Raw genomic sequence first — 14,343 nt, forward strand, 5'->3', positions numbered from 1 at the left:
AGAGACTTAAATAGCTACTGAGAAAGGAATCCTAGCACAGCTGCAGAGGCCTCTGTCTACAACGCTTCATCATCTACACAGATGGACTAAGAGGTGAGTATGTATGTAGTGACACTTTTATGACTCTACTGCGTCTGTGTTACCTTATTCTGAACAGACAGACACTTTTTTTTTTTTTTTTTGAGACAGAATCTTGTTCTGCCACCCAGGCTGGAGTGTGGTGGCGTGATTTCAGCTCACTGCAACCTCTGCCTCCCGGGTTCAAGTGATTCTCCTGCCTCAGCCTCCCAAGTAGCTGGGATTACAGGCGCCCACCACTTCACCCGGCTAATTTTTGTATTTCTAGTACAAATGGGGTTTCATGATGTTAGTCAGGCTGGCCTCGAACTCTTGACCTCAGTTGATCCACCTGCCTCAGCCTCCCAAAGTGCTGGGATTACAGGCATGAACCACTGCACCTGGCCCATAGGGCTGTCCTTAGTCTTCATGTGCCTATGTCCTCATCTCTCTTTATAAGGACACCAGTCTTGCTGGATTAAGGCCTACCTTTATGACCTCATGTTAACTTAATTACCTCTTTAACGATGCTGTCTCCAAAGTCAGCCACATTTGAGGTCTTGGGGATTAGGACTTAAACATTTGAGGATTGGGGAGCACAGTTCAGCTCACGGCAACTGGGGAGCAGTTGCCTGGCCCCGAGAAATGACTCCCGGACTAAGGCTGCAGAACTGACCCCCTGGAGAGTCACCACCTTGGTCACAGACAGCACAGGGAGGAATCAGGAGGTCCCTGCTGTAGTTGTTGGATCTGGGGGTGCATGTTCTGAGCTGCGATGCTGGGAACGGGAAGCTGCAGCCACCCTCACAGTGTTGGTTCTAGAGTGAGGCAGTGTGAGCTCTAGTCATCGCATCCACGCTCCGGCTGTAAGGAGGAGGAAGGGCAGAAGGTTGAGCTCCACCCTTTAAGGACACTTCCTAGAAGTCACCCAGTATCTCTGCTCACACTCTGTTAACCAAAACTTAGTTGCATGCAACATCTAGCTGCATGGGAGGCTGGGAAATGTGGTCTTTGTTCCCCACAACTGTGCACACACTGGGCTAAAAATCTGGGTGGGTACGATCAAGGGAAAACAGGAGCATGGATTTTGGGGGTCAAGAGTGGCCTCTGCTATCGAAACCTCCCTGAACAGAGGCTCTGGGAGGCTAGTAATGTATTCAAGATAAAGCAGCCAGTGTGGCCAAGGTTCTGCTCCAGAGGCTGAGCCCTTGACCACAGGAGCTCACGCCTGCTCTCATTTCCTGTGAATGACCGCCTGCAGTCATGAGCTTCTGCACCCTCATGATCAAGTGCTCCCTCTACGACCAGAAACAGCAGTTGTGAGGGGCTCGTGTTGTAGGTGAGATGAGGCAAAGAGAGGGATCAGGTGTCCTAAGTGTATGTTTCGTCTCAGTGTAAATATTTTCTGAGGTGGGCATCCCTGTCTTCTGGAGAAATATATTTTTCACCTAGTTGTTTACTTTCTTTGCCCAGCCCCTGGTCCAGTTTCTGACTTCCGAGTGACAATGGTCAGCACGAGGGAGATTGGCTTAGCATGGAGCAGCAATGACACGGAATCCTTTAAGATGCGTATCACTCCGGAGGGAGCTGGCAAGTCTTGGGTAGAAACAACCACCAACCAAAGTATTACCATTGGTGGCCTGTTCCCTGGAACCAAGTATTGCTTTGAAATATTTCCACAAGGACCAAATGGGACCGAAGGGGCATCTCAGACCATTTGCAATAGAACTGGTAAGCAAACTGGCTTTTCTGTTAAACCATCATGTTTCTTAATGGAAATCGGCATAATAAAATAATGTTTCCAAATATTGCTTTTCTTTTAATTATCTAAGAAAAACCTTTACAAATTTTCATAACACTAATGCTTATTTATTATATGAAATACAGACAAGTAAGTAGAAAAAACTTATATGGAAACCATCAAGTAGAGGTAATCATTTTGGATGTATGATATTTTACAATTTTTAAACATATGCATATAGATACCCAAATATATGTGTGAGTATAAGTAGCTGGAATTACAGGTGTGTGCCACCATGCCTGGCTAATTTTTATACTTTTAGTAGAGACGGGGTTTTGCCATGTTGGCTAGGCTGGTCTTGATCTCCTGATTAAGTATATTTTGAGACAGTCCTACCCTGTCACCCAGGCTGGAGTGCAGTGGCGCAGTCTTGGCTCACTACAACCTCCACCTCCTGGGTTCAAGCAATTCTTGTGCCTCAGCCTCCTGTGTGCCACCATGCCTGGTTAATTTGTATACTTTTAGTAGAGACAGAGTTTTGCCGTGTTGGCCAGGCTAGTCTTGATCCCCTGATATCAAGTGATCGATCCTCCCACCTCAGCTTCCCAAAGTGCTGGGATTACAGGTGTGTGCCACTGTACCCAGCCCACAAATATACATTTATTTCTTTTGCAAACATCGAGGCCATCCTGTACATGTGGTTTTGTAATCTGCTTTTTCTCCAACTTGCTAATTTATTATGAATATTCTTTCCTCTTAATATTTCTACAGGATGATTTGAACACCTGTGTGGAGTTCTGTTGTCTGAAACAGAGTTGGCAGATAATAATGGCCCCTGTGCCAAATTTGGCCCACTGTCTGTTTTTGTAAATAAAGTTTTATTGGATCACAACCATGTTCATTTGCTTATGTACTGTCTATGGCTACTTTGGTGCTAGAATTGAGTAGTGGCAACAGAGAATGTGTGGCTTGTGAAGGCTGAGATATTTATTTTCTGGCCATTACAGAGAATGTTTGCTGACCCCTGGGCTAGATCAGTGGTTCTCAAATTGTGGTTCAGGGCTCTCTAGGGATCCCTAGGTTATTTCAAGGGGTCTCCAAGGTAGTATTATCATAACAATTCTAAAATGCTATTTGGCTTTTTTACTTCATTCTCTTTTGGAGTTTTCCAGCTTTGATCCGACATGGGGTGACATTGTCTCTCTGAGCACTAATGGAATGTTTGCTGTGGATTCTTACATCTTAATAATTTCTTCATTTTAAATCCCTAATATAGTAAATATTGACAAATATAACCCATGTAAATACAAATTCTCTGAGAGCCTTAATAACTTTTTTTTTAAGTTGGTAAATTATCTAACGCTGATTAGAGCCGTAATAACTTTTAAGAGCAAAAAGTTTAAGAACCTCTGGTCAAGATGTGTTAGAAATGAACTACTGGGCTGTGTTGGGCAGGTGGACTATTTACAGTCATTCATAAACAACACTGTGATGCAACAGTGTGCTAGTTTTAGAAGGCCAATTGAAATCGCTAAAGTCATTTTATAGTCAGCTATGGTGGCCTGCACCCATCGTGCCAGATACTTGGGAGGCCACAATGGGAAGATTGCTTGACCCAGGAATTGCAGACCAGCACCAGCCTGGGAGACCCTGTCTAAAAAAAAATTTTTTTTATAGAAACAGTTTAAATAAATTATAGGAGAAACTTTTGGGAAATCCTAGAGAGTAATGTTCATTATTGTTTTTTACAGAATTTGAAATAATTTGTGTTGGGAAAGGTTGAAAAACATACAGTCTTCCTTGGTCTTTGATTCAAGATAGTTGAAATCCGTTATACAGAGGGTACAGTAAAGAAATGGGACAGATTCATTGAATCACACATGAAATTAGTTAGGCTTTTTTTTTTTTTTTGAGACGGAGTCTTGTTCTGTTGCATAGGCTGGAGTGCAGTGGTGCAATCTCAGCTCACTGCAACCTCCACTTCTCGGGTTCAGGCGATTCTCCTGCCTCAGCCTCCTGAGTAGCTGGGATTACAGGTACATGCCACCATGCCTGGCTAAGTTTTGTAGTTTTAGTAGAGACAGGGTGTTGGCTGGGCTGGTCTTGAACTCCTGACCTCAGCATGATCCACCCACCTCGGCCTCCCAAAATGCTGGGATTACAGGCGTGAGCCACCGTACCTGGCCTTAGTTAGGCTTTGAGATTCTCCTTCTAGAAGCTTCTTCAACTGTGCTGGTTGGGTTAAGCACCGATAGTCACTCAGAGGATCTGTTTCAAAATCAAGGGATCTGCTAAAAGGCATCCCCCAGATGAAACGTAGTATTCCCTTTACAAGTCTGCATTTTAAACTGTTGACGTGAAGTCTTAACATTGACATGTTTCTTCTGTCTTTAAGGATGTGGATAATGGTAAGAGGATCACCACTGTGGGAGATAGATGATATTATGCTACTTGCTATTGCTCAGAACCTACTGTAACAATAATATAATATGTTGGGGGTCTGCAAGGTGCAGAGTGCCCTCATACTGTATTTTACATTTTTAACACAACTTCATGGAGTAGGTATTATCATCTCCGTCTTACAGGGTAGGAAATGGACGCTCTGTGAACTTAAGTAACTGGCCCAGAGCGACAAGGTGGCAAACTGACCTGTGTCTGGTGTCTAAGCCCAAGCACTCAACCATCATGTAGACTGACACTTTGATGTGGTACAGCAGTAAAGTTTAGTATTAGTGAGGAGAAGGTATCTGTTTTACTGTGGTTTATTATGAATATTCTTTTCTCTTAATATCAAAACTTCTGCAGGGTAATTTTAGCACCTACCTGGAATTCCATTGTCTGAAAGGACCCATTTCATTCAGTGGTCCCATTGAATGAAAGTTAAGAAGGCCTGCAATAAGATCTAAACTCTTAGGGGTTACCTTTATATTATCAAATAACCTTTATTGTTATTGGAAAATGTCAGCTTAATAGCATTAAAAGCAATTTTGAAAATAACGAATACCATATGATCCAGTAATTCCAGTCCTATGTATATCTCCAAAAGAATTCAAAGCAGCACCTTGAAGTTACTTGTACACCCGTGTTCATAGTGGTAGCACTGTTCACAGGAGCCCAAGGGTGGACCCAAGAGCCCATCAACAAATGAATGGATAGACAAAATGTGGAACATCCATGCAACAGAATATTATTCAGCCATAAAAAAGAAATTTTGATTTATGGTACAACATGGATGGATCTTGAGGACATTATACTAAGTGAAATAAGCCAGACACAGAAAGACAAATATTATATGATTGCCCTTATATAAGTATCTAGATTAGACAACTTCATATTCTACAGAAAGTAGAATAGAGGTTACCAGGGACTGTGCAGAGGAGGGAGTGGGCATTATGTTTAATGGCTACAGCTTATGCTGGGGATGATGACAGTGTTTTGGGTACAGGTAGTGGTGATGGTTACACAACACTGTAAATGTTGATACCACTGAATTGTACACTGACACATGGTTAAGATGATGAATATTATGGTATGTGTGTTTTACCGCAATAAAAAGGAAAAGAAAGAGTCTCTCCACTCTTCTAACCCAGTGAATGCCTTTTCTCTGTGTCCACAGTCATACATTTTGCTTGCATTATTGTAATTGTTACACAAATACTTTTATTTTGTATTTGAATCTTTTTTTACTCAGTCTATACCACAATTCCCCCCATAGTTAGTGTGGTCTTCATGTTTTTAGTGGCTGCAGACTGTTTCATGATGCAGCCAGATCACAATGCCCACAGCCCTCCCATGTTATTGACGATATAAGTTGTTTCTAGTCTTTTATTTTTATTTATTTATTTATTTATTTATTTGAGAAGGAGTCTTACTCTGTTGCCCAGGCTGGAGTGCAGTGGTGTCATCTCAGCTCACTGCAACCTCCAGCTCCCTGGTTCAAGTAATTCTCCTGCCTTAGCCTCCTGAACAGCTGGGATTACAGGTGTGTGCCACCACGCCTGGCTAATTTTTCTATTTTTAGTAGAGACGGGTCTCAAACTTTTGATCTCAAGTGATCCACCCACCTTGGCCTCTCAAAGTGTTGGAATCACAGGTGTGAGCCACTGCACCCGGCCTAATGGCTCATTTTTATGACAAAACCAAAAAACTGGAGAACTGGTAAGATGAACAGGCAAGTTCGTCTACATCGTAGAAGAGCTAAAATTCTTGAGAGCGCTGAGTGTGTGCATTTCTCAGCTAGATTTTGGAGTGTGCCTTTTGTGAACTCATTTTAAAGTCTGATGGCAAAAGAGCAGGTTCTCTTGCCAGCACTTGGAGAGGAAGCTAGGCGTCATGATCGTCAGTAACAGGTTTCCCTTCTTTCTTTCTTCTGAACAGCTCCCAGCGCAGTGTCTGACATCCGCGTGGTCGACGTCACCACCACGGAGATGGAGCTGGAGTGGCAGAACCCAGACAATGCTTCTGAGTATGTCTACCATTTAGTCATAGAGCCCCAGCATGGCTCTAACCCCACAAGCACGTCTGACAAAGCGGTCACTCTCCAGGGCCTGATCCCGGGCACCTTATATAACATCACCATCTCACCAGAAGTGGAGCACGTCCGGGGGCACTCCACCTCCATTGCACAGTACACACGTAAGTCTCTTAGGAACAGTAAGCCCTTTTAAGGAACAGCCTCTCTGACCATGTCTTGGAGGAAGCACTAGTTAAATGATGGCCAGTGTGCTTCTGGGATCCAGGTTGACCCTGGAACTGCTGAAGTTGAAAACACTGGTCTTAGCAATGGTTCTGCTGTCCCCATAGGGCACTGGTCTTCAAGCCATGTGAATTTAGAATTGTCATTAGAAGCAGGAAGTGATTCCTTAGGAATGTTCTTGTCATTCCTAGAGGATACAGAGTAAAGAAGGGTCACCTTGTCATGTTGGCATTGGCAGATACTGGCCAGATGAGGAGCTTTGCCTGCAACAATGAGGGAGGTGTTTTGCTAATATCTGAATTAAATACATGGTGAAGACGTTAGTCTGGAATATGCTTTTAGTATATTTTCTCTTTTATCTATTAGATTTATTTTTTATTTATTGATTTTTTTAGATGGAGCCTTGCTCTTGTTGCCCAGGCTGGAGTGTAATGGTGCAATCTTGGCTCACTGCAACACCACCTCTCAAGTAGCTGGGATTACAGGCATGCGCCACCATGCCTGGTTAATTTTTGTATTTTTTTTAGTAGAGACGGAGTTTCTCCATGTTGGTCAGGCTGGTCTTGAACTCTTGACCTCAGATGATCCGCCCACCTCAACCTCCCAAAGTGCTGGAATTATAGGTGTGAGTCACTGCGCCTGGCCTCATCTATTAGATTTAAAAAACAGATTAGAAATTATATCTTAAAAATATATTTGAAATAAATTTGAAGTATTAAAAGAAGTGTAAATTAGACTTTGTAGATTTAATCTGCATAATTATTTTCTTCATGTGTTTTTGGGAAGCTTTCAATGTTTTGAGCCAGCAAATACTAGCTTTATTCATTGTTTCTAAAACGAGCCAGTTTATTTTTGGGTGTAGTAAATAAAATAGTCCTGGAATTCTAGCTAATCTGTGCTTTTACATGAATTTCCTTTTTTTTTTTTTTTTTTTTTAAATCAAGGGCCCAGCAATGTGTCCAACATTGATGTAAGTACCAACACCACAGCAGCAACTTTAAGTTGGCAGAACTTTGATGACGCCTCTCCCACGTACTCCTACCGCCTTCTTATTGTGAAGCTTGGAGATGCCAGCAACGCAACACTAGTCACGGACGTTGGAATTACTGAAGCCACAGTCACTGAATTAATGCCTGGTTCATCATACACAGTGGAGATCTTTGCTCAAGTAGGGGGCGTGATGGAGTCCCTGGAACCTGGCAGGAAGTCATTCTGTACAGGTGAGTGTAGCCCTCTGCCTCTTGGACTCCTCCCTGAGTGGTGCTGACTTTGCTGGTCGGTCCTCCACAGTCTGTAGTTTGTCTGGTTTTTGTGATGTGCAGTGATGGACATTGAGCTTTCTGAGGCATTCCGTTAGCTTATTGGTGCTGTCTCGATGCCCTCAATAAATATTTATTTATTGCATTCAATAAATATTTATTGGGCATATACCACATGCCAGACAGTCAAGTCCTTGCCTTCTTGGAACTTTTATTTTGGAAGGAGGAAGTGGGATGTTTATTTAGGGTGCTCAGGAAAGGCCCCAATGATAGGGTGACTTTGGAGCAAAGATCTGAATGAAGGGAAGGAGCAGCCATGTGGATATCAGGGCATGAGAGCATTACAGGCAGGGGCCTGTGCAGCATCACCACCATGTCCTGGAGGCTGGAGGAAGAGCAGGAGGCAAGCGTGGGAGGAGTGGACCCATGGGAACAGGAGGGTGTAGGTGGGAGGCGGGGCCTGAGTGGGGCTGGGCCAGGACGTGGGTGATGCCTGGCTTTGTAGGTTTTGGTTTGTCTTTTGCACTGGAGAAGATGGAAACGTTGTTGAAATGATGCTCAGCCTTTGCATCCTTCTTGATCCTCACCTATCTCACAACTCCAAATGTGTGATAAAGAAAAGAGCCCTGTGTGTCATTGAGGATGCATTTGGGGCAGCCCAGGGAAGGCTTTGCAGACGGTGGTGGGCACTTCTGCTCCCAGTGCTGACTGTGGCACCTTTATCACTCAGCACCTGTGGGAACTCATTTTCTGCCCACCTCACTCCTATCTCTTCCTTTCTCAGCCCAGGCCATTCATGTATGTTCAGGCTGATTTGGAAGTGGTGGCTTCATGGGACGAGCCTCCTGGCAGTGTAGGAGCCCCGGCCTTGATGGCCTCTGGCCTGTCAACAGTCAGTGGGGCGGCCACAGAAATCCCTACCGCTTTGGGTCACCTCTGCTGCATCCCACCTGGTCCAGACACCCATCTTTGATATTTGGGTGGCTTCCATTGCTGATATTTATCTTAGATTTAGCTATTTGTAGCCTATAGCAAGAGAAAAACTGCATCCAAGCATTTATGACTGGGTGTGAGTGGAACAGGAGCTGTAAAAATAGGTGCAGGCTGGGTGCGGTGGCTCACACCTGTAATCCTAGCACTCTGGGAGGCCGAGGCGGATAGATCACGAGGTCAGGAGTTCAAGACCAGCCTGGCCAAGATGGTGAAACCCCGTCTCTACTGAAAATGCCAAAATTAGCCGGGCATGGTAGTGGGCACCTGTAATCCCAGCTACTCGGGAGGCTGAGGCAGAGAATTGCTTGAACCCGGGAAGTGGAGGTTGCAGTGAGCTGAGATCATGCCACTGCACTCCAGCCTGGGTGGCAGAGTGAGGCTCTATCTCAAAAAAAAGTAGGTGCAATGTTCAGGTTACCTTTCCAGGCCTTGGGTAGAGAATGTGGGAGTTGCGCTAGGTGCCTTGGTAGAGCTTCTCCTGCTCTAAAATTCTGTGACATTTAATTAATAATAATACTCTCCCCCAGTTTTAATATGGAATTTTCCATTTACATCAGTTTGATGTTAGTCCTCAATAAACATCTTTTGGCCTTCAGATAGATAGAGATAAATACTCCATTTTGAAGATGAAGAAACTGATACCATTTATCACTGATGTTGCAGTTATGTTATGTGAGTAGAGTGTCTTGAACTTGGACTTAGAAAACCTGGGGCCTAGTTTTGGCTTCACCACCTGCCACGTCATCAGCCAATTACTTAACCTCTCTGAGCCTCGGTGGATTTACCTGCAGAGGGGACAGTATGGGCCTCACCTGTCTCAGAAGGAGCATCAGGAGGGCCTCACGATGAGATGGTGCACATGAGGAGGTTGCTACCTCTCACAGGATGATGTGGTGCCTCTCATGCAGCCCTGGTCCCTTACTTGGCATTAGGTGTTAGGCATCTTGCTTGGGGCCTAACACCATTGTTCAGTTCAGTTCTCAAGAATCCTGCGGCTGAGACTCAGAGCACTTTGGTGACTGACTCATGGTCACACAGTTTGGTGTTGCCCATTTCAGGGTCAGCCCGGCGCCATATCACCCACCACCTCCTTATTGCCAGGATTCTGCTATTCCCTATTTCTGTGTTTGCAAAGGCAAAAGTCCTGGAATCTCATGCTGTCCTGTGCTTGCTTTGCAGATCCTGCATCTGTGGCCTCCTTTGACTGCGAAGTGGTCCCCAAAGAGCCAGCCCTGGTTCTCAGATGGACTTGCCCTCCTGGCGCCAATGCAGGCTTTGAGCTGGAGGTCAGCAGTGGAGCCTGGGACAATGCGACCCAGCTGGCGAGCTGCTCCTCTGAGAATGACACTGAGCACAGGACGGAAGTCATGTATTTGAATTTTTCTACCTCCTATAACATCAGCATCGCCACTCTGTCCTGTGGAAAGATGGCAGCCCCCACCCAGAACACCTGCACCACTGGCATCACAGGTGGGCTGCAAGGCAGGCACTGGTCAGATGGCACTGTGGTCACTCCTGGAGAGGCTGACCCAGTGGGTCTGCAAGTGTGGACTAGAAGTCTGTTTTTTTTAATTTTCCTTAAAATATTGGCTTTTACTAGCATAGACTGGTTTCTCATTGTATAGAAATCAATCTTAAAAGCAGAATAAGAGAGACTCATTCTTTATATTCTAAAAATTTCCTTTTCCTTACAGTGTAACTCATTGCCATATTTTCTTTCGTATTTTTTTTGAGATGGAGTCTTGCTCTTGTCGCCCAGGCTGGAGTGCAGTGGCGCGACCTCAGCTCACTGCAGCCGCTGCTTCCTGGGTTCAAGTGATTCTCGTGTCTCAGCCTCTTGAGTAGCAAGGACTATAGATACATGTCATCACGCCCGGCTAGTTTTTGTATTTTTAGTAGAGATGAGGTTTCACCATGTTGGCCAGGCTGGTCTGGAACTCTTGACCTCAAGTGATCCACCTGCCTTGGCCTCAAAGTGTTAGGATTACCCACATGGGCCACTGCGCCAGCCATCTTTTAGCCCACATCTGTTGGTGGCTTACTGTGGCTTACTGTGTGCTGTGGTAAGGGGCACTATGGTGAGTAGGGGTGACAGGGCCCCTGGAGCATATGACTGAGAAGAGCAGTGAGAGAAGAGGATTTCCAGGTCTGGTGTTGGGTGAGCTAGCATCGGCTGCCAGGTTTGGGGCAAAGACCTGGGGACGGACCCTGTGTGGCCAGCTATAGGGCATAGAGCTGATGGGAAATGCAGGAGCCTGTGCTGGCAGTTGACCATCAGACATGAGAATGGCACCTCCCAGTGGTCACTGCCATCAGGCACTTGTGAGGTTGTGAAGCTTGTAGTTTAGAGCAGGACCGGGCACTAGACGTGCAATGTGAGCCTCACGTAAAGCTTAAAGTTTTCTAGGAGCAACATTGAGCCTCACATATAATTTAAAGTTTTCTAGGAAAACTTAGGTAAAAAGGAATAGCTGAAATTAATAACATTTGATTTAACTCAGGATATTAAAAGTATTATTTCAACATGTAATTTCTATAAAGTATCAATGAGCAATTTTACATCTTCTTTTGTACTAAGTCTTTGATATCTGGTCTGTGTTATATGCCTGCAGTACATCTGAATGCAAACTGGTCGCATCGCAGGGGCTTGGCAGCCGGGTGTGGGTAGCGGCTGCTGTGTCGGCGCAGGTTTAGACAATTGAGTTGTGGTTGTTTTGGAGTCCAGATTTCTGTCTTCTTGAGTCTTGAATATATACATAATAACAAGAACAGCCTGGGTGTGGTGGCTCATGCCTGTAATCCCAGCACTTTGGGAGGCCCAGGTGGGAGGATTGCTTGAGTCCAGGAAACCAGCCTGGGCAACATAGCGAGATCCCATCTCATTTATTTTTTAAAAATGTGAAAAAATAATGAGAACAACCCAAACTGTATGTGCGAGATGAATTTAGGTAGATAGTCAGTGTGTAGAGTGGATCATTTTTAATTCAGTGTGTTCTTTCTTTCGTGTTAGTTCAGAGAGTGGCTCTGCACCCTGGCTTGGAAAGGGGGGCTGCAGAATCATGGAGGCCATCGTGGAGTGTCCTGTGGGGGCTTTTCTGGTTTCTGGGAAGAGGATCTGTTGGGTTTCTCTAGGTGATATTTTAGACCAACTCTGGGAAAAATGTGGGCACCGTTTATGAAGAACACTGAGCAGTGCTGTGGCCAGGTCTCAGTAAAAAGTGTGTTCTCTCCCACCTCATCTTTGATTCTTCTCCTTGGACACCTGCTCTGTCTTTGCTCTCAGCCAACCAGCTGATCCTGGGGCCAAGCGGTGTCAGCGTGCGGTGTCAGCATGCAGTCCCAAGGCCACACTTGGAGTTCCACTGCACAGTCTATTCCTCACTCTCCTCTTCCACCCCAGATCTCAGGATAACGAACCTGGCTCATCTTGAGTCAGAAGGGACTGGGGGAGAGGACGAGGGCAGGCTATCATCCCCATGCAAAGATACTGGCTTCTTACTCAAATGATGGTTTCTTTTACTGTGCGAAAACTTTTCAGTTTGATTTAATCCTGCTTGTCTATTTTTGCTTTTGTTGCTGTGCTTTTTTTGTGGTATCCAAGCAATCATTGTAAATACTATGTCAAGAAGCTCTTCCCCGATGTGGTGTTTTTTTTTTTTTTTTTTTTTTTTTTTTTTTTTTTTAAACAAATTTTACAATGTACAGCTTTAGGTCTAATATTTAAGTCTTAAACCTATTCAGAGTTTATTTTGTGTCTGGTGTAAGAGGGGGTCCAGTTGTATTATTTTGCTCATGGATGTCCAGTTTCCTAGCACCATTTGTGGAAGAGGCTATCTTTACCCCATTGTGTCTTCTTGACACCCTTGTTGAAGATAAGTTGACTGTGTATGTGAGAGTTTAATTCTGGGCTCAGTATTCTGTTTTATGGGTTGATGTCTGTCTTTATGCCTGTAACATACTGTTCTAATTACTGTAGCTTTGTAGTATATATGTCTTGAAATCAGGAAGTGTGAGTCCTCCAGCCTTATTCTTTTTCAAGACTCGTTTGGCTGTTTCTGGTCTTTCACTGTTTCATATGAACTTTAGGATTGTTTTTTATATTCTGTGAAAAATGCTATTGGGATTTTGATGGGGTAGCGTTGAATTTGTAGATGATTTCAGTAGTGTGAATTCTTCCAACAATATCAAGACTTCCAATCCATGAGCATGGGATGTCTTTGCAAGTATTTGTGTATTTTTGTCTTGAATTTATTTTATCAATGTTTTGTGGCTTTCACTGTACAAGTCTTTCATCTCTTTGGTTGTAGTCTAGTTATATTTCAATCAGTCTGTTAAAAGCATGCACTGTTCAAAACAACAATAGCAAAACCAAACAAGACTCCTGAGTGCCTGCCCTGAGAATGTGGCTGGATGCCCTGAAGAGGTCATTGTGAGCTGGGTGGGTTTCCCAGGGTCTCCCATCCCTGCGCCTCACCAGTTTCCTTCCCTGCCTTTTGCTTCTGGATTTGCTGCTTTCCATGAGCCCAGCATGTAGTTTCCAGAGTAAGAACTTGAGGAAGTTGCTGAAGCATGTTCTCTACCTAATAATGTACTGCTTTGGTTTTCAATGTTGGGTGATCATGTTTTGTTTTGTTTCAGATCCCCCTCCTCCAGATGAATCCCCTAATATTACATCTGTCAGTCACAATTCAGTAAAAGTCAAGTTTAGTGGGTTTGAAGCCAGCCACGGACCCATCAAAGCCTATGCTGTCATTCTTACCACCGGGGAAGGTAAGGAGGGGCCTTCATGGGTTAAACAGCTGGTGAGTGATGAAGTGACCAGAGCTTTCTCTGTGCCCACTGAGGGACATTAGTGATGCAGACACATGCCTGTCTTCTCACTGCCACCTATGCTATGTACTCAGACAGAAAAGGAGGGCGAGCTATTTGCCTGATGGTTGACAAACTTTCTGGAAAGGGCCAGACTGCAAATATTTTAAGCTTTGCAGGTGATATAGACTCTGTTGCAAGCAATCAACTCTGCCAATGTAGTGTGCAAGTAGTCACAGAAGACACATAAGGAATGAGTGGTGCCATTCCCACTAGATGTTATTTATCACGGCAGGTGGCTGGATTTGGCTTGTGGCCCATAACTAGCTGACCTGTGATCTAGGTTTTTCTTCTCTTTTACATCACACGGCTCTTTAGGTGGTAGAATATTAGTTTTAACCAACTCTATCTCTGTCTGTCTCTGTCTCCCTCACTCACACACACACATGTACACACATGCCATCCTCCAAGGATGATTTTCCTTTGAAAGAAAATAGAAAAGGATTTGCATTAGCTAGTGGGAATTTGTGGAGTATTTCCTTAGCTGAGAGAAGAGGTGGATTAAAGGCTGCTTTTCCTTAAAGGGCTCTGTTACATTCCTTTGCAGTAAGAAAGGAATAATTTGAGAGTCTCTTTGGTAGCTGCTTGTGAGTGCTTGCATACAGCCTAGATTTAAAAGTCCGAGTTTTGTTTTATTGTAGGCCCTCCCTCCCTCCCTTCCTCCCTCCCTCCCTCCGTCCCTCTTTCCCTCCTTCCCTCCTTCCCTCCTTCCCCCCTTCCCCCCTTCC

General features: G+C 44.5%; 1 protein-coding gene across 1 annotated transcript in view; it reads left to right on the forward strand.

The window, feature by feature from the left end:
• PTPRJ (protein tyrosine phosphatase receptor type J) overlaps window positions 1-14,343 on the forward strand; it is a 201,495-nt gene that overhangs the window by 160,313 nt on the left and 26,839 nt on the right. Inside the window, exons 9-13 of the mRNA XM_017549448.1 lie at window positions 1,531-1,788; window positions 6,176-6,433; window positions 7,439-7,714; window positions 9,926-10,216; window positions 13,385-13,516. Coding sequence (XP_017404937.1) covers window positions 1,531-1,788; window positions 6,176-6,433; window positions 7,439-7,714; window positions 9,926-10,216; window positions 13,385-13,516 — 1,215 coding nt within the window. The remainder of the gene's footprint in view (window positions 1-1,530; window positions 1,789-6,175; window positions 6,434-7,438; window positions 7,715-9,925; window positions 10,217-13,384; window positions 13,517-14,343) is intronic.

The sequence above is a fragment of the Cebus imitator genome, unplaced genomic scaffold (assembly GCF_001604975.1).
Source record: "Cebus imitator isolate Cc_AM_T3 unplaced genomic scaffold, Cebus_imitator-1.0 Scaffold218, whole genome shotgun sequence".
Classification (NCBI taxonomy): domain Eukaryota; kingdom Metazoa; phylum Chordata; class Mammalia; order Primates; family Cebidae; genus Cebus; species Cebus imitator.